General features: G+C 41.7%; 1 protein-coding gene across 1 annotated transcript in view; it reads right to left on the bottom strand.

Annotated features, from left to right (window-relative positions):
- Positions 1 to 281: 281 nt before the first annotated feature.
- The window catches only part of PALLD (palladin, cytoskeletal associated protein), a 358,283-nt gene continuing 332,182 nt past the window's right edge, over positions 282 to 26,382 (bottom strand). The window contains exons 16-22 of the mRNA XM_084856416.1: positions 22,833 to 22,982; positions 13,519 to 13,613; positions 9,894 to 10,026; positions 6,603 to 6,810; positions 4,582 to 4,747; positions 3,882 to 4,015; positions 282 to 2,288 (exon numbers count right to left, since the gene is read on the bottom strand). Coding sequence (XP_084712542.1) covers positions 2,116 to 2,288; positions 3,882 to 4,015; positions 4,582 to 4,747; positions 6,603 to 6,810; positions 9,894 to 10,026; positions 13,519 to 13,613; positions 22,833 to 22,982 — 1,059 coding nt within the window. The 3' untranslated portion in view covers positions 282 to 2,115. The remainder of the gene's footprint in view (positions 2,289 to 3,881; positions 4,016 to 4,581; positions 4,748 to 6,602; positions 6,811 to 9,893; positions 10,027 to 13,518; positions 13,614 to 22,832; positions 22,983 to 26,382) is intronic.

Genomic DNA, 26,382 nt, shown 5'->3' with positions numbered 1-26,382 from the left:
TGAAAAACACAAAAAACCCTCCTCCAGCGTGTCCACATACCTTTGGGGTGTGATGGTAGAAGCAAGTGAGAAGAGCTCCCACTTGTCAACAAACATGATGTGATAGGGAATGAGCCTAGATGGCAGGAAAAGTTTTAATTGGCTTAAAAGTACACATAGATTGTAACCATGCACTGGGATCCTAAGCATGTAACTCCGGTACAAGTCTCACCAGGCTGAATGGGGCAAGGAGTCCAGCTGTAGTTTTATTCTTGAAACCTTATTAAACATCACTGCTTTTTATCCAGAAAAACACAAATTATTGATTTGTGTAATATTTATTGATGTTAAACCCACATGATATCAGCACAACAATCCAAAGTAGTATGATTGTACATTTTTTTATAAATACAAATAAAAAGAAGCAAAATGCTACTAGTGAAGCTAAACAAATAGGAGATTATCAAATCACATTTGAGAAGAATGTGGTAAGTGATATGACATACTTGGCTAGAAGATGACTGTAGGACAATTTCATATGACAGATTGTGTATGACAATACAAATATGTAAGCAATTCCTTTAACAAGCTTTAACCATCTGCAGCAGTTTGCATAGAAAAGTAACTATCTTCTGTGCTAAATGTTTTTATTAGCCATTAAAAACCTGGTTTGTGTGCTTAACAATGAGGTGCAAAGCAATACATGTATAGCTGTAATGCAAAATATATGGTGTGGTACATAATACAAAACCTTTTTTTAAAAAAAGTACTGCACTTGAATAACTGAGTTGAGATAAAGATTCAACGTTTTTATTATAAATAAAGTACTATAAATGTGCTTCATATAAGGAATACAGTGTTTTCCTTTTGTAGCAAAGTACTTTTGTACCATCAAAACCACATTTTATTTCTGCCAGACTCAATGGAAGTGGTCTTCCACTCTTCCCAATTAAAATGAATTTATTTTAAATCTAAGTTGCATAATACTATCTAAGTGAAGTCCAATTAGATGCAGAACTAGTCTACATTCTGGAAAACCAACCATTTTTTTCACAAAGTCCCAGCCATATGCAGGGTTATTCATGCTGCAGTAGGCAAGAACGCAAAAATGTAACATCTAGTACACATGCATGCAGTGTTTAAAATGTAACACATTTCCTTATCTTTCTGCATTCCCCCATATCTACTCATCTATTCTCTATAGTATGTGCTTATTATTTAAGCCCTTATTGCAGACTCGCTCCTTTCTTCACTTACTCTATACTAATTATCCTCACTTGTGTCACATAGGTTCTGGTCAATCAAATCTCAGTATAAAAAAAAGCATTTAGGTAACCATGGAATTTCAGAGGGATGAAATGTGTGTTCTCCTGTATTTTCATCCTCTGAGGAAGGTCTGGCCTTTTGCCCCCGTTTCATCCCACTGTTACAAATCTAACATTGTAAAACAATTCCATCATAATGTCCATATTTTAAATTATTTTATGATTGATTCAACCTGGCAGTACATTTATAAGTTAGCCACTTCTTAGTTAACAAAAGTCAAATGAAGCCTCCTTGCCATATTAAGCACAATTAAAGCAAGTAGCTCCTTTCTCCTTTGAGAACAGAAAGCCATTTACAGAGATAAATTTCACTTAGATCTCTCTTCCTTTTCCCATCTTGTTTTATTATTTCCGTATTGCACATTTTCACTGTCATCAGAATGCATTGCTGATACACTTGCAGTTGTCTTGTGGCCCAATAAAATGGCTAGCATTATTCATTAATAGCACCTACAACTTGCAAAGGCACTAGGTGATAAGTTTTGCAGTGTGTTTGCTTTTGAAAAAAATCACACTCACTTCAGCATTTGGCATTTGTGAACAGGATTATTCAAAATAGTACTACCCACATAGTAATAAGAAATGGTTATGGTAAAGGTGATGTTCGTGTGTGTGGGCTGTACATTTCTACTGAATAATCACTATCTACTCTAATTTGTATACTGAGCAAGAAATACGTGATTAAGGTGTTCTTTATCTTTTGCACACAAGGTGACTGCCTTTCACAAAGTGGCATAAATTATAATTGGTCAAGACAATGGCTTTCAGTGTTTTCACTATGAAAGAAAATGTTGGATCTGAGAGTTAGGATTTACAGATCATCACTTTCTACCAATCCAGATTGCAGTGTCAGATGTCCTGGATTTGCTTCTGGCTGAAATGCAGCTTTGATGTCTAGTCCTTGGTCAGAAAGTGCTGCATATCGACTAGCTGAGGGACGCACCTTCTTTGGCTTGGTGGTCTGGGGTTGTTGTTGCCACTGAGCTGCAGAAAGAGGAAATAGTTTGCTAATGCAAATACGAAGTGACAAGCATTTTATCCCTCTTGTGGGGGAGCCCCCCCTTTAAATATATATCTGGCGGATCTCTGAATGAAGCTGATGCAAACACAATATCTATCTAGATATACATCTACATCACAGTGCTCATCTGGGATCTAGTGAACTTCATACAGAAGTATCTTGATACAGATGGATGTCTCCCTCAACAACCCAGAGTTCCAGCTTTGGACATCACAGTAAACAACCCAGGAACAGGGCTTTCCTGAGTTGTTTTGTAGTCTGGAAACAAAGCAGAAGCGGTGAGTGGTTGCTAGGCAGCATGCTCGCTCACTCCTGCACAGCCCTGAGAACTTGTGGGTTGTTATGTCAAAATGTGACCAGAGAGTAGAGAACTTTTGAATGTGGTGAACTATGTGTGGGTGAGGGCTAATCCCCCCAAATTGGGTGGAGGGACCTGTAAGCAGAGCCCTTCCTCTCAAGGAAGGCAGATCTTGGATCCAACCCAGAGCTTTAAATACTGTAAATTTAAATACTGTAAATTTTCACCTATTCAAGGCAATTTCCTAAAGGGCTTTGACTTAGCATGAGGTATCAAGACATGCAAACTTCTTTTTTCACTGGAAATTTAGATCTTGTTAGCATTGGTTAAGAGGAGGAGTTCCCTCGGCAACATATCATAGAAAATCTCCTTGACCCAGCATGTCTCCTTTCTCATTTAATTCTAAAAAAGTGCTTGGGATTTATCTGTCTTCTAGGTGGCATGAAAAGAAAGCATTTTGACTTCCCTCAAAATGAAACCATCCAATGAGAGGTTTTAGTGTCCTAATAATGACACACAACAGGGTTCTTGCACTCTATGCTCTATTTCTCCCCCCTCCCCTCCTCTACTCCTCCTTGGTGAACTTGGCAATAGCACAAATAGCATTCACTCCCAGCAGTAAAGACACTAAGGGCTTTTTCACATTACGTGGTAACAAACCTGGGTTTGAAACTAAGTGTACAGTTCCCAGGGATCTGCAGCCAATCCTGACATTTCATTGACTGCATTGGTATATTACACACATTTTGTTCACAAATTATTGATTTTCAAAAAACATTCATTTCTGTACCAGCCAATAGCGAAAGTTCTCTGGGTGGTTCACAGAAATTAAAACCACAAGGTACAGCATAAAACAGTGTAAAATATAAAACTACAGCTTAAACACCCCGTACACCAAAAAATATAATGAGTGAATGGGTTGTGAGGGAGTCTCATTCAAGGCTATGAAGCATGTTTGGCTGGTTGCAACAGACTGGAAAACCCCCACTACACACCTTTGAAACTAGGGAAAGTAGCAATAATGTAGATCATAATATAGTATCAACCCTCTGGATTGGCACGTATGCTGATATTCCCACAAAATGGTACAAGCCGCAAACAAAAGTTTGGAACTCCCCTCCCCCCATTGGCGATAGGGAGAGGGGTGCAAGAGGTCTTACACTGCACAGGTAGGCCTGATTTAAACTGCAACAAACTTGCAGCTATACATTTGGCCCAATTCACCCAAATATTGGAAGCATCCCAAAGAATATCTTACCATAGACATCCAGCCTTGCTGTGCAGGACACAATCCCAGCCTCATTCTTTGCTGACACAGTGTACCAACCAGCATCTTCTTTTGTAGCTCCCTGAATAAGCAGGCAGATGTAACCGTGATTATCCTGGTGCATGCTACAAGGGGGATAAAATAAGGACAGTGAGGTAGCTGAACACATGCAAGATTCTGAGATGGGGTAGTGAAGTGGGTAGAGTGTTAGACTGGGAGGACCAGGCTCTAGTCCCCACTTGGCCATGAAGCTCTCTGGGTGTCTTTGGGCCCATCACTGACTCTCAGCCTAACCTACCACATAGGGTCGTTGTGAGGATAGAAATGGAGAGGAGGAGGATCATGTACTCTGCCTTGGGCTGCTTGGAGGAAAGGCGAGATATAAATGTAACAAATAACTGAAATGTAAATTCAGCTTCGAATGAGAAAACTCAGGCTAGTGCTTCAGTCCCTTGATCAGACAAATATATGAATTTAAAAGTTGTGTGTTATTCAGCGTAGGTTTCTGTAATTCCCAGTGAGGTTAATACACTTTAAATAAATCATAAGTAGTTTCATATTTTTCACTTAATATAACTTTTTTTTTGGGGGGGGGACCTAAAATAAAAGGATAGTCACGCAAGGTGCATTAATTAACATAGCTCACTATTCAGAGATATTCAGAAATTAACAAATAGTAAATGAGACTAACCTCACTCTGTCAGTATTGTACGTGAGCGACTCATTCTCTTTCTTCCAGAAGATCTGAGGGTGCGGCACACCTGAAACCCTGCATTCCAGTCGCACAGGATACCCCTCAGCTACTCCTGTGTTTTGTAGTTTGTCTACAAATACAGGTGGCTTGTGTGCTTCTTTAGCTGTAAAAAAGAGAAATAGCTTTTCCTTCCTCTTGTACTGATAAAGGATTCGATGTTTATTTTCCAGTGTTGCCAAGAGGACATGACATAAGGCAGCACTTTTCTTCATTTTCTGTCTCAGGTAGCAATCTAATGCTCCCCTCCACCTTAGCTTAGAAAAAGATACAAAGCACAATCTAGCCAAACTCCCAGTTGCTGGGAATTCTGGCCTATGAGCAGCATGGTTGTGCCTGCTCCCGATAACCCCCACTGGGCTTTTCCAGCCAGCAGGAGCAGCTAATCTGGGGGTGGGCAACTTGTGGCCCACCAGAGGTTGCTGGGCTGCAACTCCCATCCTACCTCAATGCTAGCTAGGACCGATGGGAGGTGCAGTCTGACAACATCTGGAGGGCCACAAATTGCCCACCCCCTGGTTAGCTGCTCCTGCAGAATTCTGACAGATAAGCCAGAACTCTCAGCAATTTGGTCTTGTTACGCCCGAATGAAGCCAAGGATTGTACAGGTTCTTATTTTCCACTGAAATCGGGAACTTAAAAGTGTTCAACTAGCTGGGGGTTGTGCTCATAAGTGCTCTGTTAAAACACACACACACGCCAATGGAAGTTCTTCACCACTTTAGTAGGACTGAGGGCAGCTTACTTACCTCCTCTCCTCCCCGCTTCACAAAGGGGCCTTTTTAACATTACCCTAGCTCTGCCTTCCCCAATCCGGTGCCCTCTGGATAGGTTGGACTACAACTCCCATAAATCCCCAGACAGTATAGCTGGCTGGGTATTATGGAAAATGGAGTCCCAACACATCCAGAGGGCACTAGGTTGGGGAAGGCTGCCCTAGCCATCTGGGAACTGCTTTTCCATGGGTGCTTTTCATGGCGCCTTGACACCGGGGGGGGGGGTAGTATTTAAATGAGCCTACCACATGGGTGGGGACTTGACCTCAAGCGTTTTTCCTAGAAAGGGGACCACCCTTCCCCCACCCCTCCACCAGGTGGAGTGCCAGCAGCAGGGCAAGGATCCACATGAACTTTCCCATTTGGTTGGATCATTTACAGACCAGCCCCAGCAACATCAAGACCACTCTCGTAACAGCGAGGGTTATGTTTAAAGATCCCCACAGCCAAATGCTGCTCCTTTGTACAGCCATTAATTAGCACTGGGTGAACTCGTCTCTATGATTTGAACAAATTGAATTCAGATCACTAATTTACCAAATTTAGGACACAATCCACCCAACACTTCTCCAAAACATCCCATATGCATTTTGATCATACTTAGAAGGGCACAGCCTAGTTTCTTCCTTCAGTTATACATTTCTGAGTTCCTTTTCTTTATTATTTGAATGTTAGTGTAGCATTAATAGCGCTTTAAAACAGGAGATACCAGCCGAAAGTCCATGCACCAAACTCCAGCTCATCCACTAACTACCACCACCTCTCAAAGCCATTACTTCAAGGAAGCCACATACCCATCATCCCCCTTAATATGGCTTATTACTACTAGCCTACAGGATTGTTGAAAGATATCAAGAGAATGGGTGTAAAGAGCTCTGAGCACTTAGAATTTATATGGCACTTTTTCTCAGCATGATTATACGTTTTTCAGGATTATACATCCTGAAAACTTTGAGGTGGTCTCTTAAGGACTCAGGAAAAATAAATGAAGGCTATTACGGATTATGCCTGAATCCTAAAAATTCCAAAGGGAAATAGGAATGATTACCCAACAGGCATAATGTATCTTCAAAAAGAGCAATACAGAAAGGAAAGGAACTCCATGTGATTATAATCTTTAGGGAACTCGAAAGTAAATGGCTCCTCCTTATGTAACCATGCAAGGGCCCTCCATGGAGATGTTACCTGCAACGATCAGTTCCAGGCTGAATGTGTTCTGACCAGCTCGATTGGTGGCAACACATGTATAGATGCCAGCATCCCTTGCTGTGACAGGCTCTATGATCAGGGAGTGTACACCATTTTCACGAACTAGCATTTTGTGGGAGCTATCAGAACGTATTACTCTTCCATTGACTTGCCAGTTGATATCAGGAGTTGGCAAGCCACTGACCTTAAACAGAACACAGTGGAGACCTCAATGAGACAAAAGCATACAGAGACTATATGAGAAGCATTTGTTTCCAACTGTTGTGTATCAAAATACCATAAACAGATCAAAGCCCATCACCACTTTTTCAGTGATATCTAAGCAGAATTTGCAGTGCTCCTGGACTTCAGTGGCCTGTTTGAATAGATGTTCCATAATAGCACTAAGTATCACAGCATACAGAATGAAAAGATTTCACATGCCATCCATCTTCTCCTTGCAGTTTTGCCCATGATTACTACCTTTCAGCATTCTTTTCTCCATAGCAACTGCATGGAGCCAAGCATTATAAAATAATTCTTTGTTTTAAAGGAGGAATGTGTTGGAAGTATTTCACTGAACCTCAAATTCCATTCCAGCTATACCCCATTCATCACTTGTTATACTCCATATTCAGAACACTTTGAACCAATCTCAGTTTGTTGAGATATTTGTATCATTAATGATAGTTACTGCTTAGAAAAGTTGCTTTAGCAACAGAGTCATGAGAAGCTAAGGAAGGTTTCAGAAGCAGACAAGCGGAATTCTGAATAATTACTTAATTCTGTTATACAAAGTGCCTGAATGCCTTTCAATTTCAATTGTTTTCAGTTTGCACCTTTGGAAGATTTCAAAGAGACTAGGGGCACGATCCTATGGGGATGGCCATAAGCTTCTGAACTCAGAGGCTTAGGGCCATCCAATGCAGAGCAGGAGGAGTGGCGCAGGCAATTGTCACCTCCGTGCTCCTCCTACTCTGCATTTCAGCTAGATGGTCTTTTTCGCCCATGTGGCTGAGATGCTGGGGAAGAGGAGGGAAGGAGCCTGGAGAGGCCAAAGGATTCCTTGTACCGCAGCCTCCCCAGTCCCCTCCCCTCTCCGCCCACAGGAATGCCTGCTTTATGTTCCCTCCAAAGGTTGCTTTTCTGACCTTGGGGAGGCAGCCAACACGGTTCTCTCCATGCTGGCTGTGAGGTCTTAGAGGGAGTGGAGGAGGAGGGGGGAGCGGAGCTCGGACTCCTGGGTCCGAGGCTGGAGTGCTGCCTCCAGTCTTAGATTCAGGAACCCAAACTATCCTATGGCCCTCCAGACACGGTCTAGGGGCCATAGGATTACTCTCCCCATGAGTTAAAAGGAACGGAGACTGAATTTTGTTTCAGGTTTACAACACACATTTCCTTCTATCTATGCAGATATATCCCATTACAGAATTGACTTCTATATTGGTTCATTATTAGCCAACTGCATTACAGCCCAGTCACAGAACTTGCTTCACCTGCATATGTGGCTCGTGGGATGATCTAATAGTTATGCTAACATAATGTCACAAAATATGGCATTATGCCAGTTTTGCAGGTAGAGAGTTTGTACATTTCGCAATGAGGTGTCAGACTGAACTGTCAAACTATATGCAATCATTTATTTATTCTCAATTTTTAGCTTGTCCAACCTGAATGTATTGTATATAGGCTAAATTCATTAAACAAAAATTCATTCTCAACTGGATGCAACAATATCATACTTCATTTGGCATGTCAAGTAATATAAAAGGGGGAAGTCGAATGACATCCATCACCAAGGAAAGAATTATGTTCAATTAAAGTTTGCAGAACAGAATGAGAAATGATCTTTAAAAATGCTGAATAGTGATGTGACATTCTAACTATACATACATAGCAAAGAGCTGAATGTTAGTATTTTAAAACCAAGCTGAATGTAGGAAGATGGAAAACAAGCAGAATATTTCTTATACAACATCATGATTCTTACGCACTGATCTGGTTCACACATCACACTTAACCATGATTTAGCAGTACTGTGCATGAACCTTGGTGAGCACGAGTGAAGCCTCAAGCTTGTCGCTGTGTGCAAACGAGGTATCATGGTTCAAACTAAACTCAAGCCAACTGCTAAACAAGCCAACTTCAAAACATGGCTTATAAATCTAGCATGTTTAACAAATTAGAATTTATTTTAAACCAGGATTCCTGGTACATAGGTAACAGTACGCAAGGAATTACAGAAAGAGAAACTGAATCATGGTTTTTTTCCTCCTCCCGGATATGTGGGAGGAGGAGAAGGGAGGGAGAAGTGCTTGAGCCCCAGGTAATAAATAATGACTTAGCATTACATGCATTACATCATTTGGACTTTATATCCCATTAATTTCCTTGAGTTATTTCTGGACAATTGACTTAAGAATGGGGAGCACGTTCACTTTTGTCCATTAGCTTATTCTTTATAGATGTTCATTCATACCCTGTTCTTTGCAGGAAGAATGTTGAGAGCACTTAAAGGTATTTGACAAACAAAGCCAGGACTTGTAAAAACACAACTGAAGACTGACATCCCATATAACACTCATGAGTGAATGAAGGCATAAGAGCAAAACACTTCTAAAAACTTTTTAAAAGAGTCTCATACCTATTTGACATATTAATTGGAAATAAGAAAAAAAGATCTGATCTTTGACGTGGTAAATAATTTCTCCTGGACATACTCCTTTGCCCTCCTCCTGCTCACGGTCATTTTTGCAGTAATTTACAGTGCACCCCTATATGTCTCTACACAGAAGTAAGGCCTACGGAGTATGTGTCTTCTTGAGCACAACCTTATAAACAAATACATGATAGGAGTCTTGAAATTCAAATCCACTAGAGGGAGCACATATGTTGTCTATGACTCCTAGCTGCACACTGTTAACTTTTACAATGTTCTTTTTCATGGAATAACATTTCATAATATATTATGCATCCCTGGCTTAATAACTTTCAGTATCTGGCTTTAAAATGCAGAAGTGAAATTCAGCCCGTACATTTATGAAGTGATCTGATCAGCAATCAACTCGGTAATCAATATACAACACAGCTGTTAATGAAGTTGACTCTCCCAAAGCAACAGTATGGCAAATTTAAAGTAAACATGTGAAATGTTCCTAAATTGGACTATTTAGCTCAATCCTTCACCATTCCAAACCATCTCCATATGTCTGATCAAAAAGTAAGTATAATATGATTAACAAATGCAGTTGAATATGTCCTCTATTCAAATAAAACTTTAAAAAGTACCTTGCAGTCCATTCTGCAAAGTTTTCCTTCTTGAACTATCAGGTCTCCTGGGGCCTGCAGGAAATGAGGTCGGAAGAAGCGTTCCTGGATTGGCTCATTTTCATCTCCGCTATCCCTTGATCGAGACCGAGGTCTGTAGAGAATATACAAAAGAAGTAAGACCAGCTGACCTCAGTGAGACTTACTTCCAATTAGCCACGTATAGGATTGCAGTGCAAGAAATCTTAGGACTCTGCCATGCAAAAGCTCTGTACAATGTTCTTAGACGGTAAAGTTGACAGACTGTTCCCAGCTTAGCAGTGTTGATCTATACTGGCATACCAGCATTGTCCTGGATAAACTCATAATGCTAGCCCAACACCACAGATTGAGACATTGCACAGACACAACCTTCATTCAGCCTGTCCTGCTTACTTGCCAATGCTTACAGGACTGGCCCAGATTTATTTATTTATGTATGTATTTTACAAGCACATTCATTTGGGGGCCTGCCTGTTGGAGAGCAAATAATCCGTATGAAGGGCCAAGTCCATGGGGAGTGGGTGTAGCTCAGTGGTAGAGCATCCACCTTGCATGCAGAAGATTCTAGGTCCAATCCCCGCGATCTCCAGGTAGGGTTGTAACAACTTGTGCCTGAAACCCACCAGGAGAATTGCTGCTGGTCAGCATTGACAATACTAGGCTAGATGATCTGACTCAGTATAAGGCAGCTTCCTATGTTCCCAGGTTAGTTCCAGATGTGGCCCTACCACTTCTGAAGGCAAGATGAGATCGCCACCACAGATGGTGGATTTTAGGGGCTAGTCCCTTTAATAGTCCCTATAATCCACCATCTGAGGTGGCTATCATATCTTTCCTTCAGAAATGGTAGGATGATATATGAACGACATAATATATTAAAAATGCAGCTTAGACTCTCTTTCTTTTTACTAACAAGTAAGTGATCTGGATTGGGACCACTGCATGGGGATAGAGGAAGTTTAAACCTTTCCCTCCCAGCAGCATGTTTTTCTAAATTCACCCCCCACCCTGTGCAGGGGCTAAAAAAAAGGAGAAAAGGCTTCTATTGTCACCAGTGGAGGTTCTGCAAGTTTGGTTATATGTGTGAAGTGTCTGTCTCTTCAGTATTGACATTATACCCAATTTCCTGTTCTAAAGCCGAAATCCAAGTTCTCCTAAAAAGCATAAATAAAAATTCATGACCAAGATGATTGACTGGATTCGGCACAATACTCTGTTCCCCCGTCTCCTGAACTTTAATTAATTTCAGACTGGACTTTGAAGAGGACTAAGTTGGGTTAGATTTGCTTATGTATCCTAAGCAAACCCTTGGCTTTTGGCAAAATTGGGGTGGGGTAGGGGTAAGAGGATTTAAATTACATTTCTTTCATTTGCAATAAAATGAGTAAGATGTGAGGAAACAAAAGGCAACCTCTACATGCTTACTAGTATGTAAATTTAAATGGAGCCTTTCTTTTTATGAGTCATATACAATTTGCTCTATTATGCAAACACTCAAAACTTGAGTGCTGACAGAAGCTTGAAATTATATGAAGTGCCAGATGTTAGCAATACCATCATGTTTCAATTAATTTTGGATATATTCCACTCACACACACACTGAACAAGAAAATCAATAAGACCACGTGAAATGGCCCACCTAAACCAATCTCTCTCTAGACCAAAGATGTATCACAGAGCCTGAAAACCCCCCAAACATACATTGGGCGCCATCCTGCCAAATGTATGAAGTCCAATTAATTTCAGTGGGAGAGATTTAAGTACATGCTTAGTTCTTTCTTTCACACAAAATGGATGGAACTCAATATTATTTTTAGTTTTGGCCAGATCACACTCATTACTCTTTGCTGTTTTTCAACTTGCCACCTACACTTTTCGCTCTCATAACATCTGAAAACTAGGCAGCATGGACATACACTTACTTCTTTCTAAAGCGCAAAGGCACTACTATAGGAAAGATTTTAATAGAAACCAACGTATATTTTCTTACGGCAAAATTCTAAATCATGGATTTTTCCAAGAGTTTACTTTGCTTTACTTGGTTATGTGGAGGTGGGAGGAAAGGCAGCACCACAATGCTTTGTCTAATGAACTCCAGGAAGGACCAGGCTGCTGCTAAGAGCTGCTTCACCCTTTACATAGCAACTGAATTCTATCAATATTTGCCATGGCAGACATAAGAAGTGTTTGGGGATTGTGCATGCTCTCTCCACAGCAAACGCTAGCGAAACCCAGTGGCCGCATGAATCTGAACCAACCCTTAAGGTCTGTTGTGAAATGGATCCAACAATACAGGAGTTTTAACCTTTCAAGCCATGAATGGCTGTGATGGAGCTGGCTATCTAAAGGAGTGCTTTCGCTCACACAAGCCTGCCTGCCAAATGAAATAAGTTTTCAGGGCCCTTCTGTGGGTGTCCCTACCTTCTGAGGTTAGGTAGCTACCAGAGAGAGAGCCTTTTCAGAGGTGACACTCCCTTCCTACATATACGTGTTTTGGGCCTTCATCACTAGCTTTTAGATGCCAAGCCACATCCTATTCTCCTTTGCCTTAAATGGCTTTTAATAATGTCAGATACCCTTTTAATTGCCTCTTGTGCTTACTGATGCTTTTTTAAAAAGTCTGCTAAGGTTTATTGTTTTATCTGTTTTTATTTTTTTTAATCATTCATTTATTTATTGCATTTATACCCTGCCTTTTTTCCTCTTGCAAGGAACCCAAGGCAGCTTACATTATCCTCCTCCTCTCCATTTTATCTTCACAGCAACAACCCTGTGAGGTGGGTTGGGCTGAGAGTCTGTGACTGGCCCAAAGTCACCCAATGGGCTTCCATGGCCGAGTGGGGATTAGAACAGGATCTCCCGGCTCCCAGTCCAACACTCTAACCACTACACCACACTGGCTATTGTTGTTTTATTTATTGTTTTAAGTTTGTTACTGTAAGCCACCTTAAGGGCACTGGCAATAAGAAGAGACAGAAATCAATCAATCAATAATAAAGTCCATACATATGGTAAGAGCTGAAAAGTACCATTATTTTCAAGACCAAATACTAATCCCAATTTCTACAAGAGCTTTCAGTTATTTAAGGCGTTATTAACATATGAACATAGAGCCATGCAGGATCCTACCAAAATTCCATGTAGCCCAGTATTCTGGTAGCAATGTGGCCAACCAGATTCTCTGGGTGCTGAATTTCCTTCACAGTTTATGTTTCATATGTTTGTATCAGCCTTCCCCAACCAGGTATTCTCCAGATGTCTTGGACTGCAACTCCCATCGGCCCCAGCCAGCATGGCCAATGGTCAGGAAAGGTGAAAGTTGTATCCCAAAACATCTGGAGGGTACCAGGTTTGGAAAGATTGATTGATATGTTACTATTTTATTGCACAAGCAGCTAGGTCAAGGATGTGAGGTCAACATTTTAGGCATTCTATAAGTTCTGCTAATCACAGAACTTTTTATGAAGAACTTCTTACTGTGTCAGCTATACTGGCATTAAAGCAGGAATTATGGGAAATAAACTGGAAAACGTTTGTATCAGAAGTCACAAAGATTTTGCCATGTATAGAAATCTTGAGAACAGTTCACATATGGCTATGGTACCTTCTGACATGAGGTTGGCTAGGTGGTGTCCGGGGACTGCGTCCTCTCTGGTTGACAGCTTGGACCATCAGCCTTCCTGTACAGCTTACCCTGCCCTATCAGTCATCGGAAGAAAAAAATGGAGAAATGATACATCTGAAAACCAATTATGCAGAATAGAATTCTTAACAAACATTAAGACTACCAATGATTATTCCTTGATAGTTGCACATTTTCACGAAATGTTTGTTTGTAAAAACAAAATGCTCATGAGATATTCTTTATCGGTAGGGTGTATAGCAGGGGCATCAAACCTCTTTCAGCCTGAGGGCTGAATTCAATTTCAGCTGCATTCCAGTGGTAGGTGGAACCAAAGGCAAAAGGAGGCGTGACTGAAAGCAAAAGGGGAGTGGCCAAAATTACCAAAAAAAAAAATGAGCATATTTTAGCTTAAAGCTCTTCAGAACTAAGCCTTAGGAGAGGCATTTTGACCTTCTAGATTAGGGGAGAAAACTGCACAAGAGCCAGGAAACCACCAAAGCTTGGTGGTCAGGGGAAAGATATGGCCATCTGGGGAAACTTGGAGGGCTGGATTGTGACCCTAGGCAGACCAGATATCTCTGTAGACGAGCGCTCTCCCACTTTATAGTGCCTGTGCTAAAGTGTTCACCCAGAAATGTGTTAAAGGGGGAAAAAAGTCTTCTTAAAGAACTTCCTTGATTCACAGCTGCCTTTCTTCATTTGGGTGCTCCTCTTACTGTGTAGAGGATATACTTCCCCAGCCTGGTGCCCTCCAGCATTCCTGATCATTGGCCAGGATGGCTGGGGCTGATGGGAGTTGATGTCCAAAACGTCAGGAGAGTACCAGGTTGAGGAAGGCTGGTGTAGAGCAAGCAGAGCTTTCTGAGCTGGGCAGCACCTTCTCCCTGGCTTCTGTTAAACATAGCTGGCTCAGACTGGAAGAGCAGTTGCTTTGGGACATTTTAGCTGCAACCCTATACACTCTTACCTGGGGCTAAGTCCCACTGAACACAGTGAAACTTATTTCAGAGTGGATATGTATAGGATTTGCAGTTAAGGTCTCAAACAAATCCTGCATTGGTCTAGTATTCCTGAAGAAACATATTGCCTAAAGGGTCATCTTAGAGAGAACATTAACACTATCAGATTTAAAAATGACATTTATGTATGAGATTTTATTACATGATGGGCTAAAATAGATGTGGAGAGTTTAGTTACCTATTAACCAAATAACCATTAATCTACTTATGTCTGGAGTTTCAAAGTCACACAAAAAGCAAGCTGTACAAACACAGAAAGAGCTTGTAGCCACTCAGCTGTTGTTTAATTTCACAAATATTAAACATGAAACATTCTTTAAGAGGTAGAACCAGAAAGGGTGGATATAGATAGCAATAAATATGGTTATTTATGCATGGGTTCTTAACACATTGGTACAAGTCTCCAAAGTGTGCAGTAGGCTATAACTATTATTGATGATGATGATTTAAGATTTGTATAACACCCTGAAGTGTTCAAAGCATTTAATGTGCATTGTCTAGCTGTAATTCTTTTATTATCCCCATACTGAAGATAGGGGGACTGAGAGTGGGAGAGTGCAGCTTGACTAAGGGCATGTAGTGAGGTCATGGCAGAGACAACGTTTTTAGCATGGCTGTTGGGGCATGCTGGGAGTTGTAGGATTTTATTCTGTCTAAACGTGCATAGAATTGCACCCTCAGTCTCTTAGTCACTATCCTACTCTGGATCCCTACAGTATTTCTCAACACAACAGTTGGCAGTATAATTGGGGAAAAAAACAAACCCGGATCATCATCACTGTGACCCAGAGGATTCAACATGCACTTCGTCCCCTTAAAAAACAGCATGTACAAGAAAGCCACTGTAGTGAAACTAGAAGGGAGCGGAGGGGTGGGAAACTGTACACTGAGGAAGGCCAATGCATTATCTTCTCTAAAAAGACTGTAAGAAATTTGAAAGTAATGACCAGCAAAGGCATTTGAAGTAAGACCTGGTAGTCATCTAAATATTTGAAACGTTGAACTAGTCTTTGGCAGGTGAGTCAAGATGCATAAACTGGTTCACATTAATAGCACCACCATAAATTGCTTTTATGGTCTAGAAAAAATGGAAGGGGGAGGAGAAGGCAGAATAGGAGAATAGCAGAGAGATGGAGAAGGACAGCCATATACAGCTAAAACATTAAAAGTGGGTTCCATTTTGCAGGCTGGGGTTAAAAGTGTGAAAAAGTCAAAGACAACTGATTTAAACTTCTCTTGCTAAGGCAGGAATGTGAAACATGTAGCCCTGCAGATGTTATTGCCCTACAACTCCCATCATTCCTGACCACTGTATGTTGGCTGGGGTTGATTGGAATTGGAATCCAAAAACATCTGGAGGGTCAAAGGTTCCTTATTTCCACTCTAAGTTCCTTTAAGAACTCTGAAGCACTAAAACCATGTCAGGCCATGACTGCACCTCCTCCCTCTTCTGTGTGCTGAATCACACAGATCTCCACTTTGGGGAGAGAGAATGGGAGAGAAAGGTGGGCAGCAGACACATGAATACATACTCTCTCACAATGCCATAGAGATTTTGAAGGATCAGCCGTCATCTGCAATTGAAGACCTGACAATCCTAGGTTCAAACTAGAAGAAAATTATGTGAGCTTAAATCCCACTGAAATGTAGCTGGATTCGAGTACACTTAACTGGACACTGGCTCAGAACCTGTGTTTGCAAAAATGTATTAGGAATAAACATGTTGTTGTAGAATTAAGTGGATAGCTTAACACAAGCTCAGTGATGTTGCAATCACAGTGTCAGAAAGACCCAATTTTTAAAGCTTTACATATGAGGCCTACCTAAATAAGCTCTTGGATCCTAAACATCCATTTCATCCTCCAGGTGGCCAGTATTCTATAGCACTTGTGAAACCATTTTTGGCGTAACAAACATCTTTATGCTTATGACTTCATGAAGATGAGCAACAAACAAGGGTGCATAGAAATGTTTGCAAGCCAAAATTATGCCCATTTGAATCTGGTTCATGTTGGTTACTTAATAAGTAGGCCCACAAAGAGTTAAGTTTTTTGGCTACTGGGGACCCTAACAATAAGTACTCAAGATCAAAAGGTAGAAACCTGTGTTCCCACTGTCCTTGCCAATTTCAATCACTGAACACCCATGTTAACATAAAGTACTGTCCATGGCCTGGAAATGAGTTCTGAAATGAAAGGAGGTTTTTTTTGTTTTGTTTTTAACTGAGTGCAGAAACATCTGGAATCTTTAGACCTCTACTTTACTCATCTCTATAAATTAGCCCTAACTAGCAAAAGATGATAGCACTCGCTTCTTCTAAATTTGCTATCTACATTGAGGAAGGTAGCAAAAATGATCCCCCTGGGGTTTAAGAGCAGGCAATGAAGCTTTGCTCCAAACAACCTCTTTTTTGGATTGCAAGATTGGTATTGGCTAGGCGTGGAGTGCCCTCCACATGTCAATTTCCATTCTCTTTTTTAAACATTTAAAAATGTACACCAAGACTTTGGGGGCTAGGTTTATATATCGCTGGCTGCGATCACTGCTTTGCATTTGTTGCTTAGCATTTATGTTTTTATCTTGCTTTATTTTTATTATAAAATTGTTATTGTTATTACTATTACAATAAAATTCTTTTATTTTTCACTGAACTGAAAACATTTGTTTGCAAAAGTGTTGCATAAATACTGTGAATAAATAAAATATTGGAAGGGGTAAGGGATTGAATGGAAATGTCATCAATGCATTGGAGTTCAGGCTGACATGGTTAATATCAACAAAACTGCACAGGGACTTGCTTGCACAAATGGCTTATCTCACAGCTCAAGCAGCAATCCCCGTGGGTGGCCACGTGTGAGTATCAACCCTGAGAATATGGCGTTTGAGAGGATGATCCATGAACTAAGACAAAATGGATGGGGATGGACAGGGATTTTTGCAAGTGCAAAAGTGCACTTACTGGCATAAGCAGTGCAAAGAACAATGAAAGCTGAATGCATAAGCAACATATAAAGGAGGACAGAAACTTGTTATTAGTAATTTGACTATTGAAAGAGTTAGAGAGAAATAGGCTGAAGTATTTACGGAGGTTTAAAAAGTTTGCTTGTGGATTATTTTAATATTTCGAGTTTCATTGTGATTCAGGTTTTCTCAGCTTTGTTTTTTAAAAGAAGGTATTATCCTTGTCCAAATGTTCATCTGGATGTGTGTATGGAGGGGGGCGGGATCAAAGCTGCTTGTGGCTGCCGGCCCCCCTCTCAACCCAGAATGCCCATTGGCTCCATCTGCACAACTGCAGAGCCTGCACAGGCAGTCTCTGATCACGAGAACAAAGCCTATGCATGTGCATAGGTTCTTTCAGACATGAAAAAGGCGGGAACCCTTTTCATGATATTAGTTCCTGCTAAATTCAATGACGTTAATGAGCATTTAATTGATCGTGATGCAAAAAGTAGCATTAAATGAAGCTGTCCCAGACACATCTTCATTCGTGATCAAGGTACGTCGCTGGTGACCACAAGCCCACTCCATCAGGTATGTACTTTCAAGCAGATGGCCTGCTAACTAGGGGTGTGTCACTCCCCTACCATTTTGTGAGTAAAGGCATGTAGCTGATGCGCTTCTGCCTGTGCTGGCCCAGCCCTTTTAGATTCCACCACCGTAGCCATCTACCTGGAGGAGCCTGATGCTGCAAGAGGGCCTAGCCCTCAGGCCCAAATATGTTCACGCTCAAAACAGGATTTTCACATAGTTTACAATGTGGAGTCAAATACACACACCTAGCAAAGCTAAAGAAAACACTATTAGAAAATGCCTTTTTACTATTACTATTACAAAGATTAAGTCTGACAGCACATTATCAGCCTTCTTTCATCTTCGCTCAAACACCCTCTTTTATTTGTGTGTTATACCAGTGCACATCTGTACTAGCTTTGAGGCCTATCGACACACTTCCATTGCTGCTTAGGATTACAAAGCATGCTTATTTCCATTTGATGATGATGTAACACAATCGGAATCTACATCTTCTGGTGTGAAAAGCAAATGCATTAATCTACTGCTGCCCTTTGTCTCTAATGTACTGTTAAAAGCACAGTGGAACTACACGAATGCCAGGAGACATACTTATGTTTATTTGGAAATGATACAGTGACGAGAGAATATAAATGACTGGATGAACCAAGCAAATGCTCTTCTTTGTTGCATAATAAAATAAACTTCCAGATTCATATCCAGAGAGTTTTTTGGTTATTTTCCAGCAAAAATACATACATCAAGCAGCCTTTGTCCTTTAGCCAAAGAGGAATTAAAGAAGAATGTTTTTAATTTAAATTTTAACAGAGCATTACTTTCCGTCATTGCTTAAAGCAATGATTGGTGATTAAGGCTGGTAGAACACATGCTTTGCATGTAGAAGGACCCAGGTTCAAACCCTGGCATCTCCAGGTAGGGCTGTAAAAACTCTTGCCTCAAACCCTGGAGAGCAATTGCCAATCAGTGTCAACAGTACTGGGCTAGGTGGACAAATGGTCTAACTCAGTATAAGGCAGCTTCCTATGTTCCTAAGGCTGCAATCCTATACACACTTACCTGGGAGTAAGTCCCACTGAAATCAATGGGGCTAACTTCTGAGTACACATGTATGGGATTGCAGTGTACATCATCAACAGATGTCTGGTGGTAGGACTTAAAGGGAATAATGCTGCTACCATATAGCTGAGTGGCCCGCAGACCTCCCAAAATACTCAGATCAAGGAAGAGTTCAGCACAACGGAGAGAGTCACTGGTCATGATCCAGTGGCTATCTGCAACACAGAGGGATGCATCTCAAAAGAACACGCACACCATTGCCTACATTGTCATCTATGCAATAAATTCCCCAAAGTTACAAAGCTAACTCTCATGCAAAGGAGGACAACTGCTATTTGGAAAAGTGTGAGAGAGAGAAGCACTCCCTTGCGCATGAACTAGTGCTGTGCATGGACAGGAAGTGTTGGCTGGAATTCAGCCAATATCTCCGGTTAGATTGTTAAGGTTAGTGAAATAAGAATGAAAAATGTAGTCCACCAAGAAACACTGCACAAATGATTATATAAGCCCATTTGTACCCCTTGGCTTGCTTATGCTTAACTTCCAGCATGCACATGCCCCAAGAGTATACTGGAACATTCAGTATCACCAAACTCTGACTTGACCCTGCTGTTCGCTCTGTTCTCTGGCAACTGGACTTTGAAATGGACTACCCCTCACCTGGGTCGCTCTTTAAAAACCCAGACCCAGTGACCTGTGTATCCATATAGGTCACTAGGTCAGGGTGTGCCTCCTGATTGGCGGGAGGCAAGGCTACAGAAATGCAAAGATGCAAGGAGCAGCCTCCTCTGAGAGTGGGTAAGATTGCTGGGTCTGTATCATGAGTGACTGAATGACCCAGTCAGGCCCTGTGAAGAAATAGGGCAAAACCGCCCATCCCCAGCAAAGACAGGTGGGCAGCAGGCAAGGCCACAGCAGTGGATTGTAGAGAGATGCAGCAGGCTGCCTTCTCTGTGGGCAGGTACTTGGAGCTCACAGGAGCCTTTATTTAATCAATGGGCCATTTCAGACATTAATGCTAAACTACAATGTGATATTGCATGAATGAGCCTCCGGTTTATGTGCTCGTCTGTCCCCTCTCTTCCACTAGCGAGGCAGTAAGGACAAGATGAGAAGGTCTCACTTTCACTTTTAAATTTACCAGAGTTCCTTGTTACGACTGAACTTGGGGGAGCGCTGGTTAATTTAAACTATGGTTAGTGAATAAGCCAAGATCAGAAAATACAGTTTGTTCTGGGCTTGCTTGAACTAACCAATAGTTTAACCAAACAAGCCAGAATCAAACAACAGTTTAACTAGGTACTCTGATTAGTTTAAAAGTGAAGCAAAAGCTTCTTATCTCATGGCCAGGCTGGAAAGGACAACAGAACAGGGTTACCTGTGAACCTGAGGCTTGTTCACATCATGCCAAAACACAGTTAAAACACAGTCTAAACTGGCACCTTCTTTCAGTATAGCAGTGTACCCTGACACAGTTTGGGAATTACTACTGTTAGGTCTACACAAGAAATTGTCTCTGACAATACCATTAATTTTATGTAGAAATAATATGTATACCTCATCATTTCCCAATATTTGTGATATCAAGTCAAGTTCTACGTGTTTTATGCATCTTGCAACAGAAAGCATCGACAGCTCTGGAGCTTTGTAGAAATGGAACCATTCTGGGTAAGTAGCCTAGCAACATTCATAACAGACCACAACACTCTTATAGAGGATAAACTGTGTCTTAGCAATAGCGCTCATTATTTTTAAATGTAATCCTATTTGCCATTTGGGTTTGGTGATATTTGGGGCAACACATCAATGTTTCATTCAATAGACTACTATACTGGGTTTTTTTTCTAGGTTGCAGAAATGGATGGCTGAAAAGTGGCATGCTGGCAAGCACACTCAGCCTGTAATCCCGTATTCCCTTACATAGGAAGAATCCACATTCCATAGGATTTCCTTCAGAGTAAGCATGGATAGGATTAGGCTGTTGTTGTTATAAACCAGAGGTAGGCAACTTACAGCCCTCCAGATATTTTGGCCTACAATTCCCATCATCCCTCACCACTGGCTATGATGGCTAGGACTGATGGGAGTTGTCGGCCAAAACATCTAGAGCGTCACACGTTTCCTCCCTCACCTTTAAACTATGATCATTCTCAAGAGTGGTAAAGAATGTTCTCATAAAAATACAACCTCTACCTTATTTTAGCCCAGGGGAACCTTTGTTCTGCCAAGGACTGCAGTCCATTGGAAGTCATTTGCTGGGGGCCATATGCCAGCAGTGAGCTGGGTCAAAGCCGGTGGTGGTGAAGCCAGAGAGCCAAACATGGGCAGGACCACCCCTTTTCTTTTTTTCCTGCCACCTCCCTGTCTCTCTTGTTCTCTCTTTCTTTCACTGTCTTCTCTCTCTCCTCCCTCTTCCACTTCACCCAGTGGGCTGCATGGACAGGGACAGATCTCTCTTGCCAGAGAGTTGAATGGATGGCTTGCAGAGGGCTTTTCTAATGAGGCCAAAGGCCACCAGGTGCCCACCCCTGTCCTACTGGAGTTGTAAAGACTGCTGCAGCCTCTGCATAACATGTGCTCTAAGGGCCTCTTTCCTTCTGGGGGATTAAATTTCAGCATTCATGTTATTTGATGTGGGATTAGACCAGGGGTGAACAACATGCAAACAAGCTAAATTTGACCTTTGTAGCACTATGGATGCTATTTCTCTTTTTTAATGTATTTTTTTTGCCGCTGCTGAATTTGGTGGAACAGCAGCAAGTGGGGGGCAAACTGCTGATTTTTTTTCTATTTTTTTCAGGGGGGAGTGTGGTCTGCAAGGGGGAGTGTGGTCTGCAAGGGGGAGTTGTCCAGGGGACAAAAATGCCCCCCCTTCCTGCAGTTGCCCACCCCCATTTCTGAAATCTTTCCCTATATGGAAAATCATGTGTTGACTTGAGGCTTCATTGTGACTACATACGTTAGGAATGGTAAACAACAACAACAACAACAATGGTAAATAAGAACAAACTACATTAAATTATTTACCTTGGCCATCATACAAGGCATGCTGATTTGGAAAACAACCTGTGGCCAAATTACATGGCTTATCCTGCTGCCCTTTGTTGAGTTCTTCCATTCCCTCTGCACTAAGTAGTAAAACGTACCTCATGTCCCAGCATCAGCATAACCCTGTGTAGTTCTTCACTCCACATCGTTGCTGCCCTGGTGGAGTGGAAACACCCACATGGACATCAGAACATGGGGTAAGTTTTACTATGGGGAAGTGGAGAACACAACGTGGCACTGCCTTTTTGGGTGGGAATCCCAGTTTTCTCACAGTTTATAATTGCACCCTAAGGTAATCAGGAGGAAAATGTGCATGAATTGTCAGAGTTCAGTTGAGTCAGGATGCATTTCCATATATGGCCCATCAAGGTTGCCAAAAAACACCAATATAATGGCAGTTGCTCAGAAGCACAATGAAAAACGTTTTTGAATCATCCCCCAACGGCAACGCATTCTCAACTTGGCAACATGGATTGGTCCCACCCTACTGGTATGAGATGAACATAGAAGCCTTAAGTATGATTTGCTCAAAAATGACATCATCTGTCAATTAAATTACCCAAAAGTCAGATTGCACATGCTTACAAAGATCTGTGCCCAGGAGCATGCTTATACTGAAGACAAGACTTGGTTTACCTGTGGGTTGGCAGCCATTATAGTGTAATTCCCATCATCATCCAGGGTGGAGGCTGTGGTGTGGAGAAAGCAGGTCCCATCAGGTTCTCTTTGCATCCTGTAGTGTTCGCTCCTTTTAGAGATTTGCTTCCCATCTTTGAACCAATAGATCTGTATCCAAAATAAAGCATAAGCAATAAAGAAGGCAGATACAGTTACAATTTGCAAACTAAGTGTGAACATGGATCAGCTGTTGACAATGGCACAATAATGCCATGAATAAAAGCTATCCAGTGCACAGAGGGCCTGGCTGCGGGCTTATGGCTCAAGTTCTGATCTTTAGAAGATAAAAGAGGAATTTGAAACAAATCCCTGCCTTTCCTTCTATTGCACATCTTGGATCTAATGCTTGAAAATCTGCAGCGATTGCTTTTCATGCGCCTAACAGTGAACGGTGCATCCATTTATGTGTGGCAGACTGGGGGTCTGGATTGTGTAGGATGAGGGGGCTAAGTGGGTGAGTGGTCCATTCTTGTTGCAAGGAACTGAACTTGAATGCTGTTGTATTTTGTTGGATCCAAAGAACGGTGAACAGAAGGAAAATAGTTGTTCATGCTGTTATGCAAACACTTGTAGAATGCCAGGGAAGAGTTTGCATTTGCTATATAGCAGCTCCGACACATCTGCTTACAGCAGGGGAAGAACATCCTTGCACATTTGTGCAATTTGCTCACACAGCGCTCCAGGAGTAAAAGAGCCCTTCCATAAACAGAAGATACTGTCTGCATTTAGAAAGGTACCTCTGCATCTGACTGAACCTATGGATTTTGTAAGATATGCACAAAGGAGCTGAAACCTAAGAACTATATTCAGAATAGAAAACAGCAACATGCTTACCGAACAGAACAATGTTAACACAGAAACAAAAATCCTGTTAGTTCAGTACAACTTTAGGTTTTGCTTTGTGGAGTTTCAAACCTGAAATTGAGGACGCAGTCCTACGCATATTTAGGTTTGCACCCTAATGGATTTATTTCAGATTTTTTACAAACACATTTAAAAATGAATAACAGTTCCATCTTTTGTGGGATACAATTCAGCATAACAAAGTATATAACAAGTAAGCATCAAGGAATGAAATAAGAATAAACAGCAATAGTAAGTAGTATAACAAATCCTTTGTTATAAAAGGATTCAGTAACACACACACTCTAATCAGTGAAGCACTATGAAGAGAATCTGAGTGGCCTTTTGTCTTTCCAATTACATGAATCAATTACATTTACAACTGGGCACCATCTTTCTATAAAATCATAATTATATTCTGGATTAATTCTATCTTTTAACCGATGTGAGATCTTATCTATAGTTAATATTTCCCATTTCCTATCATACTATCCTTCGATAGTAGGAGGATATTTATTTTTCCATTTTCCTGCGATTTGGAACTTTGTTTCTACTAAATGGAGGACAAACAGCTCCTTGTTTGTAACACCCAACAAGACTGTCATAGGATCAAAGAGCAATTAATACCCTTTACATTTCTTAATATGTGCATGTATCCTTGAACAATATTTTGTATCTTAGGACACCCCCACCAACAGTGAATATATGAGCTTGTTTTGCTACTTCTTTTTCAGCAATACTTCTGTAAATTTCTGGATTTATTTTTAAGCAAGGGGGAAACAGCAAAAAGTGTATAAAGACCCACATGCAAGGCTAAAACAAAAAAACAACAACTATCATTTATACTTGAAGTCTTAAAGCACCATTTCTCAAATGTGGCTTCTGCAGGGCATTTTATGCAGTAAGATACAACCTTGAGTATCCACAGCAACCCTTATGTTTATAGCAAAGGAAAATAATTACTTAAATTGGTGTCAAATTGCACACAGCAAGATCTGCTTCTTAGTTCTCATTACATTTCTGTTACTATTTAAGAACATAGTTCAGCCTTACAACTGAAATAAAGATTTAATCAGACCATGGGAGTGCATGTGTCCTTGCCATTCCCTCTATCTGGTTTCATTAATCTATGAGACTATGACCAGCCTGGGTGGAAATGGAACTGGGTATATTGGAAGGGGGCTGTAGCTCAGTGGTAGAGCACATGCTTTGCACACAGGTTCAAGCCCCAGCATCTCCAGGTAACACTAGGAAAACACCCCTGTCTGAAACCCTAGAAACCACTGCCAATCAGTGCAGGCCAGCCTTCCCCAACCCAGTGCCCTCCAGATGTTTTGGACTACAACTACCTTAAGCTCCAGTCAGCATGGCCAAGGATCTGGAAAGTTGGGAGTTGTAGCCCAAAACATCTGGAGGGTGAAATGCTGGGGAAGCTGGAATAGTGAGCTAGCCGGGTCAGTACTTTGACTCAGTAGGAGGCAGCATATTATGCTCCTACCCTCACGTTAACAATGATGATGATTATAGCTGAGCTCTTGATGTATCCTTCTTCTTCACTGAAACTTGGGCTGCCACTGGTCACAGGGAATGGCAAAACTGGGTAAAGGGGACAGGGGGAATTCATGCAGAAGAGGAGTGTGGGCAGGGCATGAACCCACAGTTTGCTCCCATTCCCTAAACCTTGGTTTCAATTGTAAGTCTGAGTCTGTCCCCACTCCACCCCCGTCTTATCTTTCATGGGTGACTGAACTGTGGGATAATAATTAGGGCGAAAGCACATAGTTTTGTTTTCATTTTTTACTCCCGAGTAAGCACAGAGGCCCAATTTGAATAGAAAACCTAGTATGTGTCTCTGTGTGTGTTTGGGGGGTAGGGGTAAGGACCCCTACCCCCCAAAGGTAACCCTTCCCCACCACTGTGGTCCCAATCCTGATTGGGGGCCCCATACCTGCAATATATATTACCAGATGGTGATACATTTGCTTTAGTGCAGGGGTGCATAATCTTTTCAGCCCCTAGAGCCACATGTGATGCTGGCTTAGGGCTGCATGTGCACATATGTACACACACGCATGCATCCCAGAGATCCTGATACAGATCGCTCTTTCCTTGCTGCTAGCAGCAGAGGGTGTGAGGATCTCTAGGGGAGGAAGTGGAGAGTACAGGTGGTGAGGAAATTGGTGGTGGTGGAGAATTTGGCAGCAGTGGGGGAGTCAGTGCACCCTCAAAGGGACCACAGTACAGGCCTTGGGGGGACGCATGCAACCCCTGTGCCACAGATTGTGCACCCCTGCTTCAATGGATCACTTTTTGGCAATATAAAATTACAGGCACAGGGCCCCCAATCCAGATTGAGACTGTAGAGTAGAGGGGGGAATGATCAAAGCTCCCACCACAAGTACAGTCCTGATCTAAATCAGGACCTCTGTGCTTACTCTAGAGCAGGGGTGCACATCCTTTTCAAGGCCTGAGGGCCGTATGTGATGCTGCCGCAGGGGTTGGGGGCCACATATACTTATGTGGGCACATGCACCACAGCGATCTGTCCAAAGATCTCTAGGGGAGGGTATAGAGAGTCTTCTCTCCACACACCCCCTCCCAGTGATCCTGATACAGATGGCTCTTTCCTCAATGTTAGCAGTGGCAGGAAAAAAGTTGTCTACAT

The sequence above is a fragment of the Heloderma suspectum genome, chromosome 5, assembly GCF_057233095.1.
Source record: "Heloderma suspectum isolate Gila_16-S chromosome 5, 16-S_ref, whole genome shotgun sequence".
Classification (NCBI taxonomy): domain Eukaryota; kingdom Metazoa; phylum Chordata; class Lepidosauria; order Squamata; family Helodermatidae; genus Heloderma; species Heloderma suspectum.
Note: the sequence above shows the minus strand (reverse complement) of the source record. Positions and strands in the feature narration are given on the sequence as shown.